Genomic DNA, 14,349 nt, shown 5'->3' with positions numbered 1-14,349 from the left:
GCGGTGACGCGGGAGGAGCTAGACGAGTTGGCTGCCGACGTGGCTTTGATGAACAAGTTGAAAAAGAGGAAAATCACGAAGGAACAGTTTGATGGAGATAAATAAATATTGTGCAATAACTTTTGATTTTTTTTTCTTGGATTTTGTTCCCTAGAATTAAATTCACTCCTTTATACCCTTTTAGAACGTAGTACGGTAAGTACAGTAAACGACCGTAAAAAGTGCACATGTGCAATCTTCATGGCCGTTTACTGTACGAGTAAGATGTTACTTGTCGGCCGCAAAAATAAGTGACACATTCTTATGGCTAAGATATTTTTATTGCAAGTGACTGTGTAGGTACAGTATCACCTACATCATAAATTAAATATAACAAGATCATACCATCCCATATATTAAAATGCGACCACCTAAGACCGCGCTTACACTCCACCACACATAGATAGCGCCACAAAAAAATGTCTTGTAGCTTTCGATTATACTTGTAGATGGCGTTAAGTGTCACTTTTGACATAGATTTACGGCTCGGAATTGACACTTAATGCCAATCTACAAATAATCGGTGGCAACAAGGCATTTTTTGTGGCGCCATCTATGTGTGGTGGAGTGTAAGCGCGTTCGTAGGTGGTCGCATTTTAATGTATGGGATGGTATGATCTTGTTATATTTAATTTATGCCTACATGTACAGTCTGCAGCCAAAGTGTAAATCTACATGGTTCAAATGTGTAGAATGTAGATTATTGTCCACTTATAGCTGAGCAATTCTTTTTTTTTTTGTCAGTTCTTTTATTTTGATTTTTTTAGGGAATTTTAGGTCAATTATACTCAGAATCACGAGTACTTTCAATCTCACTGGGAGACAAGTGTCCCAGAATTTCCATAAATTTTTGTTACTTTCCTCTTTTGTTACCCCACACAACATGTACGGAAAATGGTAACAAAATAAGAAAAAATCGTATGGGACAATTTTTTTAACTACTAGGATTGAAAAAGCTAGTGATTCTGAGTAGAAATAGCATAATTTTTTTCAAAAATATCACATTTTATAAAAGTGGCGAAAAAAAAAGGAACTCAGCTAGAATCTGTTCGGAAAGAGAGTCGTGAAATGTATGAGACCTATACCACAGTATAATAAAGTACTCTTTATCTATCGTACAGTATGGCCACTCCCGCTCCCCGCTGAAAGTACCGCCCACCCGCTCTCGGTTACGCTGTCAAAAACGCGAATAGTCGACCTATCATATCTCACTTATACCACAGTATAATAAAGAGTACTATCGTACAGTATGGCCACTCCCGCTCCCCGCTGAAAGTGCCGCCCACCCCCTCTCGGTTACCTCACAGTTACCGCCTGTCAAAAACGCGAACAGTCGACCTGTCATATTTCACTCATACAAGCATAGTACGCGTTCACCTACACGAGCTTAGACTGTGTGCTAAGAACGCGCCTCTTTCATATATTTGATCGCCAGTGTCCGAGGTGTGCTTATACAAGCATGGTACGCGTTCACATACACTAGAGACTGTGTGGTAGGAACGCGCCTCTTTCATACTCATACTCATTTCTTTATAATATTGTTACATATTACACGTCACATTTGATTTAGGTTCATAATTATTATATGGTATATTAAAATTAAAATTATTATATTAGTATTCGTAGTTAGATATGTCGAAATATGGTAATACATTTTTAAATTACATTAAGGACCATTGAGCATTATATAATATTAGAATAAAATGGATACAATGTTTTGTGAATGTTAATTAAATAATTTAAAAAATGTAGAATTCATTCATGTCATAAAAAGCGTGGGTGATAAGCCATTTTTTTAACGCTCGTGTGTATTGGTTCGAAGATTCTATACAGGTTGTGTTTGGGAAGTTTGTTAAAAATCTTGGGACCTTTTACCTGCATAGTCTTGGAGGACATATTTGATCGCCAGTGTCCGAGGTGTGCCTATACTCTCTACAAACTCATATAGACGAGGATAACAAATAAAACAAGCAATGAAAATAGTAAAATAGACATTTATTTCTGCTCAACTCTTATAACTGCAACAGGATGAGTATTCACAACACAACAAGGCCTAACTACATTTGACACGGCACTAGCACCAATACCGTCCGACCGCCTACATAAATTCAATTTCATACATAATAGGGATTATTTTACATAGAATTATCAATTATAGACGGTCACCAAATCTTGGCACTAAAAGACGCGTAATTCAAAATTTATATTGAAGTTAAACCTTCGCCCTTACATTTTCAATCAATTTTTAAGTGTTATTCGTCGATGATCCCGCCATCGTCGAGTTGTGGGAAGGCAAGCGTTTCATAAAGACAATTGGCCGGAGAGTCCTACATTTTTCAAAATATCCACCTTTTTTAGTAATTACCAAGATTTGGATAATCGACATGATTTTTTATAGAAATACAACTTTAGAAGGATTTTTGAGAAATTGAGCTATACATATAACATTGAATCTGTTAACATTTTTGGACGGTCGGGTAAGCACCATAATACAATGTTATATTTAGCAATAGTTTTGTCGAGAGACGATAAAAATGTACAATTATCAGTATCACCATAAAAATATACGTCTTTCCATTAGGATATCTTGACTCGTTTTTTTTATATCGATACCTTTTTTTATCGCGTCTCGACAAAGTAAAGGCACAAGTAACACTTAAATTATTGTGCGTATCAAATATTTTACTATTTTCCATTTTGTAACATCACATTTTTCTAATTAAAAAAGGAGTAGATATTTACAAAATAAGATGAGCAGCTGTGTACACAGGTTTCATTGCACAACGATTTATTAAAAAAATCTTTAATAGTCACACAATGGGACACTAAAGTATATGTATCATTACGTTCGTTAGGTACTTATTTAATTTTGTGACATGTCATTTTCGTTTCAAATATAATTAATAATTATGTTACCTCTTAGCTTCAAGACTAAAAAATAGACCTGAATTTAATCATTTATTCATCAGAAATATACTAATATTAAAATTACAAATCCTTGAGTATATTATATGTATTTTCCCACTGTGTGACATAACATAAACAACTATATTTAGTAGGAAAGCTTAAAGCGGTGGTAAAAAACACCAAATAGCTGCCAAGTCGATACGGGATCACCATCTGTCAACGGATATTGAGTTGATTTTACTTTGATAGTTATCATTTTACTCACTTTGATAAGTACCCATTTTACTCATTCACGATTTGCATCTTATTTGTGGCATATTTTGATAATTAATCACATTTGTAACATAATAGTTTACGATTTACTAAAATTCTACAACTGACAGATGTGTATTTTTTTTCTCAATCCTTTATTTTCAAAATTTTAAATGGAATATAGAGAATTATTCATAAGTTGTTTAAATGTTGCGAAGTAATTTTCAAAGTACAATCAACAATATACAACATGTAGTTTATATACCATTTTCAAGACCAATGGTGGTCCTTTATCGCTCAGCCCTCTACTACTTAATATGTCAACAGCGGCAAAATGTACACGTTATTATCCAAATGCGACGCACCTTTTTTCACTGCTTTCATTTTTTTTTTAAAGTTGCGTCACAATTACAGTTAACATCAGATTATCGAAATAAAATTCAATAAATACAAAGCTTCATACAAAGATGAAATAATTTACACAAATCATTAAAAAACAAACATCATACAAATTAAAAAACACATACATTGCCTTGTCATGATCCTCTGAATCCTAAAATATACGCCATCTTAAATTATTAGAAAAAAGAAAATCCTCATAATACTATTTTGCTATAATACTTACTGCCGAGTGACAGGACCTGTCAGATGACAGTTGCTTATGACATGACTAGCTGTCAATAAGAACTGTTAGATATCATTGGAGTGATTTGTGATAGTACTGGATTGGTTATATTTTTCTGAAAGAGATTTCTAGAATAACTCTTTTTTTAAATGTCCGAATACAGTCATGTAAGTCAATATTTTTATGTTGTAATCATTATTAAAGATAGGAAGACATTAGTATTAATCTAATCCTCACAAAACACATGATAAAGTTAAACGAAATCTATTAGTAGCTATATTTTGATTATAGTGTTTCCTTAGTCTATTTTTGCAGTTATTTTAGATGAGAGTTCATAGTTTATTACAACCAATCCAGTACATACCATTATTAAGTCATAATTATATCTTATGTTAACAAGAATGGCTGGTTCAGTACTGTCAAAATCACAATAAAAATGACTGATTATAAACTGTCAAACTAGTAAAAACGGCCGACGCCAAATTAAGAGTGTTATTAAACAAACAGCAAACTTAGAATAGTCTAGAATAATAATAGTATCATAACGTAACAAATTAATAATACTCTTAAAAATTTTTTTTTGTTACTTGTGAAATGTTTGACGTGCCAAAACTATTACTAGAATATCTTATTTATACATCAATTAATCTCAAAATACTCAAAATAAATTGACTATCAATTTAGAAACACCCTTCATTTTTTTTTTCATTGCGATGAACCGTTTGTTCCTTCGAGTCCTGTCGACATTTTATATTTTATTTCTAAGAGTATTATTAAAATACATTAATAGTAATCATTAATAACGCATTGAGCCAGCAAATTAGAAGCGTAACGCCTTAGCAATAGGGTTTAGAATATAAGCACCGAGTTACTGGACTCTTAACACTAAATACAGATAGACGCGGGGTATGATGACTGATAAACGAAAAATATGGAACAAAAATACATCCAAAACGTTTAGTTATTTCCTGAAGTAAGAAATAACACCTTAAACACATGTATGGGCAGTACTCTTATTACAAATTAATACTTACGGTCGTAAATATATAAAAAGAAAAACAGAATTCTTGCCCCACATAATATGTTCAGGACTGTTACATATACTTTTCAAATTATAAGTCATCATGCCATACGTTACGACTAATCATAGTAAACGCAATTGCATACAAATTGAATAAATACACTAATTATATCAAATACTTTGAAAATCTCTGATCTTGACGACATTGCAATATGAATTTATAAGCTCATGAGTTTTAAACTAATCATTATCATTAAAATATTTCAGAATTATGTCTAAAATACATTTACGAAAATATATAAGAAGATATCATAAGATTCATAAGACTCTTTCAAGGCCCTAATATAAGCAAAAACTGTCTTAACACTAGAATTTACTATCCATAATGCAATGTCGACGTAATAATAAATCTAAATACATGTAAATGATACTGAAACGTTGATATAAAAAATCATAAATGAGACGAATAAGATATATCAATCAGTAGAAACATTTGAAAAGTATTTTTTTTGGGAAATATAGATTTTTTAGAAGTGCCTTAGCGCCAAAAATGGCGAATCGTAAAACCTACGGAACACTAAATGCATAAAAAATCATCACCAATTTGTTCTTGTTTTATATTTTTGTGACGTCATCAAAATGGCTACTTTGTATAGTGTAAATAAGGCACATTATTGCGTATCACTCGCTAACCTTAATATTTACAATGTTATTAATAAATAAAACATACTCGATTTGGTTAAGTATAAAAATAATTTAAAAAATGAAATGAAATCGATAAAAACATTTCTAAAAAAACGTCATTGTTTGAGTTGTTAAGGTAAGGATAACAAATATTATAAATCTTGTGATATATTTTAAGTTGATAATTATCAAAGTAAAATCAACTTATCAAAGTAAACTGGTAGCGATTGTGAATTGTAAAATTATTTTAACACCTAACCGAATTTAGTATCTCTATTGCATATTGGAAAAACACAACTATCGTCCTATGAAAAATACATTATTTAAACATTATTGCACAAAAGGGTACAAAGTAAATTAGTTTTCTTTCAGGCAAAATTATCAGTCACATTTTTTATTATAAAAAAATCACACAGATAATCGTTAATGATGTTTTTATGTGTCAACAGTGTGTTATTGTAGCGCAACAGCATTATGCTTTAGGACGACAGAATGAGAAGTTTCCACCAACGCTTGGCATTGCTTCTAAACTAACTCTAAAATACCGTCCTCGTCTAGTTATCGAAACAATGTCAAATATAATTTTAGTAAAATAAAAACGTTACTTTAAATCAGATATCAAACTTACTCCGCGAGATGTCACTAGCATTTGGTTATAAAAGCGATACCTGTACCGGACAGGGCATCGCGTTTATCGTCCTAAAAATCTGAACGAACTCGTCAAAAGTAATATTTTAAACATTATAAAAAATACACATAACAAACTCCCTGATGTACAGTTATCAAATATGTTTATACTCCGTGGCACTTAAGTAAAACCAACATGGCCACGATTGTCACTGCGTCGCCATGGTAATGCGTGGTGCATCTACGCCGCGCCCCGCTCTACTCTCGCCTGAAGTCAGACCTATAGATGAGTGCTCAGTTTCTTTAAAAAGAACAAACTACAATGGAATTGATAAAAGTTCCAAATTCAAAAATGGATGTGTCTTAGGCGGTTAGAGAGAGGTCAAGGTTTTACTTTCGCGCCGCAGATTATAATAGCCAGCGACACCTATCCTAGGAAAGTCAAACTTCGTCGGGCGCCATGTTGTCGGCGTGGTGGTTGGTGGGCTGCGGCGAGGGCTGCGGCGACGGCTGCGGGGAGGGGGGCGCCTTCACGGTGGCCTCGAGCGCGCGGATGCGGTTCTCCTGCTTCACTATCACGGACTTCAGTTTGCGAATCTCGTCCATTAGGTCGGAGAGCTGTTTCTCCTGTAGAAACAAATGAGGTTTACAGTAAACGTCTGTTTAAAGTAGATACTAACTAAAACGAAGACTAAAAGAGAAGTCAAACTACAGACTTGCCCGTGTGGTAACGGTTGTCTAAGCAGGATACAAAATAGGGGTTTATATTCTTTAAGCAATGTTTGTATCCAGTCTTATTTGAATGTATATTATTTCTCTTTAGCTCCAGTTAAAGTGTTCGCCTTATTTAGACCTGCTTATGTTTTGTTTTACCATCATTAAGATCCCACTTCTGAACTCAAAATACTTACAATAACAGCAGTAACCGCGGGCGGCGGCGTCGCACTGGCCGGCGTAACACACTGACTGTTGTCGTCCTTCTTCTGCGCAGGGGTTGGTGACCGGTCCTTGTCACGCTCCTTCTCTTTCGCACCAGCTAACGCGTTGGCCTTCTTTGTGACGTGAAGTTGCGTGGCGGCGCGGCCGGACACGTAGCCCCCCTGTACGACAAGAGCGCGCTCCTGTAGTTTGATAGGGGGATCCCTAGCGTTAGCATCTGTCTGGGTTTGAGTTGGCTGTGGTGGTAAAGGGACTGGGTCCTCGTGTGTGTGAGGCATACTTAAATTTATTCAATATTTTTTTGCATAAAAATTATAGGAAAATAGCATAATTAATGCAAAAAAAAAAAAAAAAAACAACATGTGTAAGCTAACTCTGCCAGAGTCAGTACTCTGATGTCACAAAGTATGGACACCTTCACACTAAATGTCATATTCGCATACAAGTGTTGCCTTAATAAAGTGACATTGCTACGTTTTCTCAATAATTAGCGCAGAGTTCGCTTGCCACGACTCCAGGAAAATTTTACAGTTATCCGGTGTCGAGCACTTTAGAGTATTAAATTCTATTCCATTTTAATGCCTAAGTTTTATCGGTAATAAAATAATAATATGGAAGATTAGAAAAAATACTGCCCATTTCTACAAAGAAAATCCATCTAAAAATAACCAATTTTAAAGTTCATGTTTAGGTTCGAGAGCAAGAAACTTCTCCGTATTTGTCAAAATATTGGAGTCCCATCTCTTTCCTTATTATAAGCTAAAGAAAGAGAGGAAATATACGAACAAATGGAAGTATGTAATTCATACATACTAGTCAGAAGGACTATCTATTTAAAACTATTGTTAGTTCAAACTCTAATGTATTATTATAAAACGATTATAAAAAGTTATGACAAATAAAAACAGTAAACACACACACACACACAGACGGGAAAATTAAAAAGTTAGAGGAAGCCAACAGGTTGAAGCCAGACAAATGCTATTATAACAACCGTCTTTTTTCTTCACGGTCATTGTATTGAACCGAAGAAAGAGACGAAATCAGTACAGCATTGTTACATAGAGAAAGTTGATAATGAGGGTCTTATTTTATGTGGGTTTTAGTATGTAAAACAGTGACACGGTTATCAACCTTTTCTAAGTAATAAGTACTCCATTATTTATTCCATTAGCCTGGCAAAAAAGAGTAGAAATTAAAAAGTGGCAACATCATAGTGTTATCCCGTTCTCTCTCATCAATTGATTTGAATGGGACGGCACTACGATGTTGCTATTTTTTTATTTTCTACTCTTTTTTGCCAAGCTGCAAACAACTATTGATTAATACTAATACACTCTCGATTAGATTCTAAAACATAGGATATAATCTGAGACCAGTGGCCCATTTCACACAGCTACAATTTACAAGAGGAAGTTCTTTTCAACTCATGTTACAAGCGACTTTCACTTGTGATTTTTAACTTTTTTTTTATTATTATAATTGGGCTAAGATACTCTTGGCCACAGACTAGCCAAAGGCAAAGACGTGGCCTACGATGGAGTGAGCTCGCCCAGAAGATGCCTTTGATGACTCTTGATTTGAAGGTTGTTTATAGTGTTGTGAAATGGGCTACTGATATTATTTCATTGATGATCACTTTTCAACATAACCGACAATCAAAACTCAAAGTAAGGTCTCGAGGTCTCAAACAAAACTAATTAAATGTAATGAGTTTTGATTATCAAATGACTAATTGAGTAAATTAGTTTATTTAAGATACATATAATAAAAATGTGATAATTATCAAAGTAAAATCGATTGCCGACATTTTTTTCCCATAAACATGAATTTGATAATGTTTAGTTGATTACGAACAATTGAAAATTATCAAAGTAAAATCAACAGCACTAAAAAATTTTTTAACCATTTCACAGTTACCGACATATCTTTTTGAGTGAATGTGATAATTATCAAAGTAAAATCGAATACTCCAAAGGAATATGTACTGCAAATACACCTAATACACATTTATCTTGTTGTTCTTTTTAAAAAGTAAACTTAAATTTTATTTATGTACAATTAGAAACTATATTAATATTACATATTAACATACTGTATTAGAACGCCCAAATACAAAACTTACCTTCAGTTTTTCGTTATACTTACATATAATTTTAGTAAAAACCATGCCTACACATACAAACCTTTCACGATATTGACTATTAAGATCATTTCAAGCAAGAAAAAACATATCTCACTTCCATTGTAGTAAAAATACTCAAAAATGGCAAGTACTTTGATGCCATTCTATTGCTACTTCCTTCTATTCAAGTAAAATTTGTAATTTACGGCCCTATCAGTAGGATGTGTTGGAGATTTGTATCATGAATTCTCGTGAACGTCAGCTGCGATTCCATGTGTAGATCTGGTTGTTTGGTGAGTAAGAAAGTCTAATTATCATGTTTTATCATTAACAGTAAACATGTATTAATAATTTTAATATAAATATTAATCATGTTAAATTAAAATTATTAATACCTGTTAACTGTTAATTATAACTTAAATATCCTATTTTTAGGTGTTAATTATTTATTTTTTAAACATTGTATATAATATGACCTGTAAACTTTTTTTTACCAATAAAGATCTGTATACACCGTGTTTCACTTAACACTAAAAACCTGAAAACAGTTTGTTCAGAATCGAGAGTAGAATCGATTGAGCTATATCTTGATGGGGGTAATATTTTTATTTAAATTAGTATTATTAGTTATTTTTTACGTGCCCATTCTATTGTACTCGTAATACAACATTGTGTATATCGCAATGCTAGAGGTTGTTTACCTTTTTTCAGTATTTAGGGGTATTAATACTGGCCGGTTACTTGGACGATTATTTTTTCCGCTACGAGTTTGACGTTGTTTGTCAGTTTAATCCACCGTGTATATGTATTCATGCGAAGACGTTTTTGTGTCATTCACATCTTAGGTGTTATCAATCCAAAACTCAAAACAATACCTCCTAGTGTCCTAAATAGAATAGAATAGAATATTAATTTGTATTAATTGTACATAGGATAACACAGACCTATGTCTTACATATTCAACCAGGAGTGACATAGTGCAGGGATTAATAACAGGTGCCTTGGGGAAAATCCTGACTTTCAGAGTACCCTGGATAGCAGGTACCATGTGTAGAGTGGGGTACCCTGGGTAGCGGGTACCTTGTAGAGTGAGGTACCCTGGGTAGCGGGTACCTTGTGTAGAGTGGGGCACCCTGGGTAGCGGGTACCTTGTGTAGAGTGGGGTACCCTGGGTAGCGGGTACCTTGTGTAGAGTGGGGTACCCTGGGTAGCGGGTACCTTGTGTAGAGTGGGGTACCTTAAGCGACATAGTGCAGGGCTCCGCGTCTTCCCCGCCGGCCCACTCGTCAGCCGTGAGAGAAGCCTCGTCGCTGAGCGTGTCGGGGTATAAGTCCTCTTGGAACAGTTCAGATTTGCGGGGCACGGTCATTGATACCACCTGGAGAATGAATGGGGGTATAAAATAAAATTGTTACTTCAAAAATAGTTAACAAAAAGGTTTTTGCACGTTATAAAGTCTTGACATTGAATTTACAAGTTCAAGACCGAGCAAAGGCCAAAACTTATTTTGGGTTATCGCGCCAGCCCCAGCCAAATAAGTAAAAAAACTGATGCTTCCCAAAAGGATACATGTAAAATTTCAAAAACACTTTAAAGGAACAGTTGCTATCAGATATATCGGAGCGGCCAGGATGCTCACAAATATCTGAACACACCTCTAAACCTCTACTGTTTAATTTATTAATTTTAATTTAATTTTAATTTATTTATTATTTTGGGTTAAATTGTGGCGTAGGCGAGAGGCTGGCAACCTGTCACTGCAATGTCACAGTTTCGTTTTCTTTCAACCCATTATTTGCCAAGAGTGACACTGAAGCTTTAGTGGTGTCGTGTGTTCTGCCTACCCCTTTATGGGATACAGGCGTGATTGTATGTATGTATGTATGTAATTTAATTGAATTTAAAGTCATAAAAATGTAAGTAATTAGTAATTTTAGGATAGGTTTTAATACTCAATGTTATGTTTTCTTGCTGTGCTTGCATGTTTTGGACGGCATTCTTATTTTAAACCTACCACATATAGCTGCTATAATAGTGTATTGAATGTTGTCTGTTTTATGTGCCTTATGAATAAAATAAAAATATTGTCTACGCGTTAAAGTGGGGGACGTGCGTGTTCAGATATTTTTGAGGACCTCGGGCGTCCCGATATACGAAGATTTCTCTACGCAGAGAAAGAAAGACAGCAGCTAGGCAAAAGTATTAACCACTTAAAAAAAAAACCGGCCAAGTGCGAGTCGGACTCGCGCACCGAGGGTTCCGTACAAATGGAAAGGAAATGGGTAGTAAGGTTAAAATTATTAAAAAAAAATATATTATGTGATGTAACTAAAAATTTATGGTTTTCGTAATTTTTCCTTTATCTATGCTATAAGACGTTGCTTCGTACCAAATTTCAAGATTCTGAGTTCACGGGAAGCACCCTGTAGGTTTTGATTCCCTTGCAAGTGTCGAAAATTTGCGGCATAAACGGCTGTATCTTTTGATTGCGTTGGCTTAGAAGTTTGATTTTTTCACAGCTTCAAGGGACAGTAGACCTGAGTAATTGATATAAATTTCAGCTTCATACCTCCACGCGTTCCTGAGAAAAAGGGTCTTGACAGACGGACGGACGGACGGACAGACGGACAACAAAGTGATCCTATAAGGGTTCCGTTTTTTCCTTTTGAGGTACGGAACCCTAAAAAGATCCTATGATACGGTTAATATAAAGAGTGAATTCTTACTTGACACAAGCCAGAGTTATTGAGCCTATAGAACTTGGCGATTTCACACGTAGCGACGTCGCAACCTCGTTTAGGCATCATGCCGATACCTGAAACAATATAATGCATCAATTACTTTGCAGATGCAGGCACACACAAAATTTTAGTATCCATTACTGGTGCATGTTCTTTCAGTGTCCAAGACTGGTGCCGCTAGCATAGTAAATTTATGGCACGTATCGCAAAACACAAGACTTTTTAACTTAACGGCTTTAAACTTAAAGAGAACTACAAGACAATAGAGACAATGCCGCTGTCGAAACGTCAGTCATTTTCATATTTCATTGTACGAAATCACAGTATAATAAAGAGTACTATCGTACAGTATGGCCACTCCCGCTCCCCGCTGAAAATGCCACCCACCCCCTCTTGGTTACCTCACAGTTACCCCCTGTCAAAAACGCGAACAGTCAACCTGTCATATCTCACTCATACAAGCATGGTACGCGTTCACCTATACGAGTTTAGACTGTGTGCTAGGAACGCGCCTCTTTCATATCGCCAGTGTCCGAGGTGTGACGAAATTAAGCCCCGTTTACAAATTTCGTCATGTATTACAAAACCGTATAAAATAGGCTAGTTTCCTACTAGTCAAATCAGCTTCTTTTTAAGAACTGTCAAAACGATTTGCTAATATAGAATCCCGGTAAGGGCATTTATAGGTGTGATGAGTACAGATATTTATTTTGTTCCTGAGTCATGGATGTTTTTTATGTGTATAATAAGTATTTATATATTTTATATACATATATCGTTTTTTGAGTATCCACAACACAAGCCTTCTTGAGCTTACCGTGGGCCTCAGTCAATCTGTGTAAGAATGTTCTATTTTTTTTTTACATGAAATACTGAGGAGTGACGTCACGGTCAATTTATTTGCTTTATATCTTTCTCTTTGACGTATTAAATAGAAATTATGTTTAAACATAACTAGTGTATATATTTTTCTTCTAATTATGTGGTACTTTATTTCGTGTACCGCATAAAATCTAAATCTATTTAAGTATGTATATCGTCGCTTAGCACCCATAGTACAAGCTTTGCTTAGTTTGGAGCTAAGTTGATCTGTGTAAGGTGTCCCCAAGAAAAAAAAAATTAAGTATAGGAAACTAGCCTATTATAACAGACTGGATGGAAGCCAGCTGACTGATATTTGAAGAATGTTACAAACCTCTCTGCGGGTCTGGCGTTTGGAAGGTGTTGATGTAGTGCACGAAGGGAGGTTCCGGCGTGACCTGTAAACAAACATTTGGTTCATAAAGGTTATACATGTAATTCACCGCCACGATAGGTTCGAGCACGGTAACAGTGAACCGGGGTCTTACAGTGGATCAATGTCATTTTTATAGTCATAACTTGCTGTTTTAACACTTGACGACCGGTCTGGCTCAGTCGATAGTGACCCTGCCTGCTAAGCCGCGGTCCTGGGTGCGAATCCCGGTAAGGCCATTTATTTGTGTGATGAGCACAGATATTTGTTCCTGAGTCATGGATGTTTTCTATGTATATAAGTATGTATTTAGCTATCTAAGACCTAAGTATGTATAATATTGTATATTGTATATCGTCGCTTAGCACCCATAGTACAAGCTTTGCTTAGTTTGGGGCTAAGTTGATCTGTGTAAGGTGTCCCCAATAATTATTTATTTATTTTAACAAGCCCCCATTAAATCTGGAAGTTTAATTCTTCCCTAAAGCCTCAAATTTCACAACCAATTGCTAAATACTACGCAGTAAAAAGGGTATACTGTACAAAAACTCAAGATGAGTTGTCTATTGATCACAGTGGTAGCTGAGGTTGGTATCGGGGTCGTGGAGTGGAAACATGACGCCATTGCTCAGATGTCAAGAGAGAACCAAGGTTTCACAATGGATCAATGCTATTTTTATAGTCATAACTTCCCGTGTTAATAAAGAGCCATGAAATTTAGGAAGGAATGAACATTTCTGAATGCAAGATGGTATCAATAACCTATATCAAAGGAATGATAGATTCCATCGTAATATGAGAAATGTGTACAAATTGGTAAATACTCATCAAACCAAGTTTTTACAAAAGTAGCATTTTCTCCATGTCAATCAAAATTTATAATAATATTCCAGACGTATTTAAGGACCATGACAATACAAAATTTAAAAAAGTGCTTCACGAATGGCTTTTGGATAAAATGTTCTATTCCCCAATTGACTTTTTAAATAATAATGGACAATTATAAATAAATATTTAAGTAATTATTGCACATTTACAATATGACATAATAATAACAATATTTTTTGACATATTCTGAAGTACCTAGTTTTCATGTATTGTTTGCTTAGGCTTTTGTGACTGTGTAATGTTGTAAATAGTTTTTATTGCATGCTT

The 14,349-nt window shown here is 34.8% G+C and overlaps 1 protein-coding gene across 5 annotated transcripts in view; it reads right to left on the bottom strand.

The window, feature by feature from the left end:
• Positions 1-5,669: 5,669 nt before the first annotated feature.
• LOC125236340 (coronin-1C-A) overlaps positions 5,670-14,349 on the bottom strand; it is a 55,661-nt gene continuing 46,981 nt past the window's right edge. For 4 of the 5 annotated variants that reach the window (XM_048143104.1, XM_048143103.1, XM_048143108.1 and 1 more), the window contains 5 exons: positions 13,156-13,219; positions 11,946-12,034; positions 10,457-10,597; positions 7,067-7,276; positions 5,670-6,782 (listed from right to left, as the gene is read on the bottom strand). In XM_048143104.1, coding sequence (XP_047999061.1) covers positions 6,597-6,782; positions 7,067-7,276; positions 10,457-10,597; positions 11,946-12,034; positions 13,156-13,219 — 690 coding nt within the window. In that variant the 3' untranslated portion in view covers positions 5,670-6,596. The remainder of the gene's footprint in view (positions 6,783-7,066; positions 7,277-10,456; positions 10,598-11,945; positions 12,035-13,155; positions 13,220-14,349) is intronic. The other variant, XM_048143105.1, reaches the window with a different exon arrangement.

The sequence above is a fragment of the Leguminivora glycinivorella genome, chromosome 19 (assembly GCF_023078275.1).
Source record: "Leguminivora glycinivorella isolate SPB_JAAS2020 chromosome 19, LegGlyc_1.1, whole genome shotgun sequence".
In the NCBI taxonomy this organism is placed as follows: domain Eukaryota; kingdom Metazoa; phylum Arthropoda; class Insecta; order Lepidoptera; family Tortricidae; genus Leguminivora; species Leguminivora glycinivorella.
Note: the sequence above shows the minus strand (reverse complement) of the source record. Positions and strands in the feature narration are given on the sequence as shown.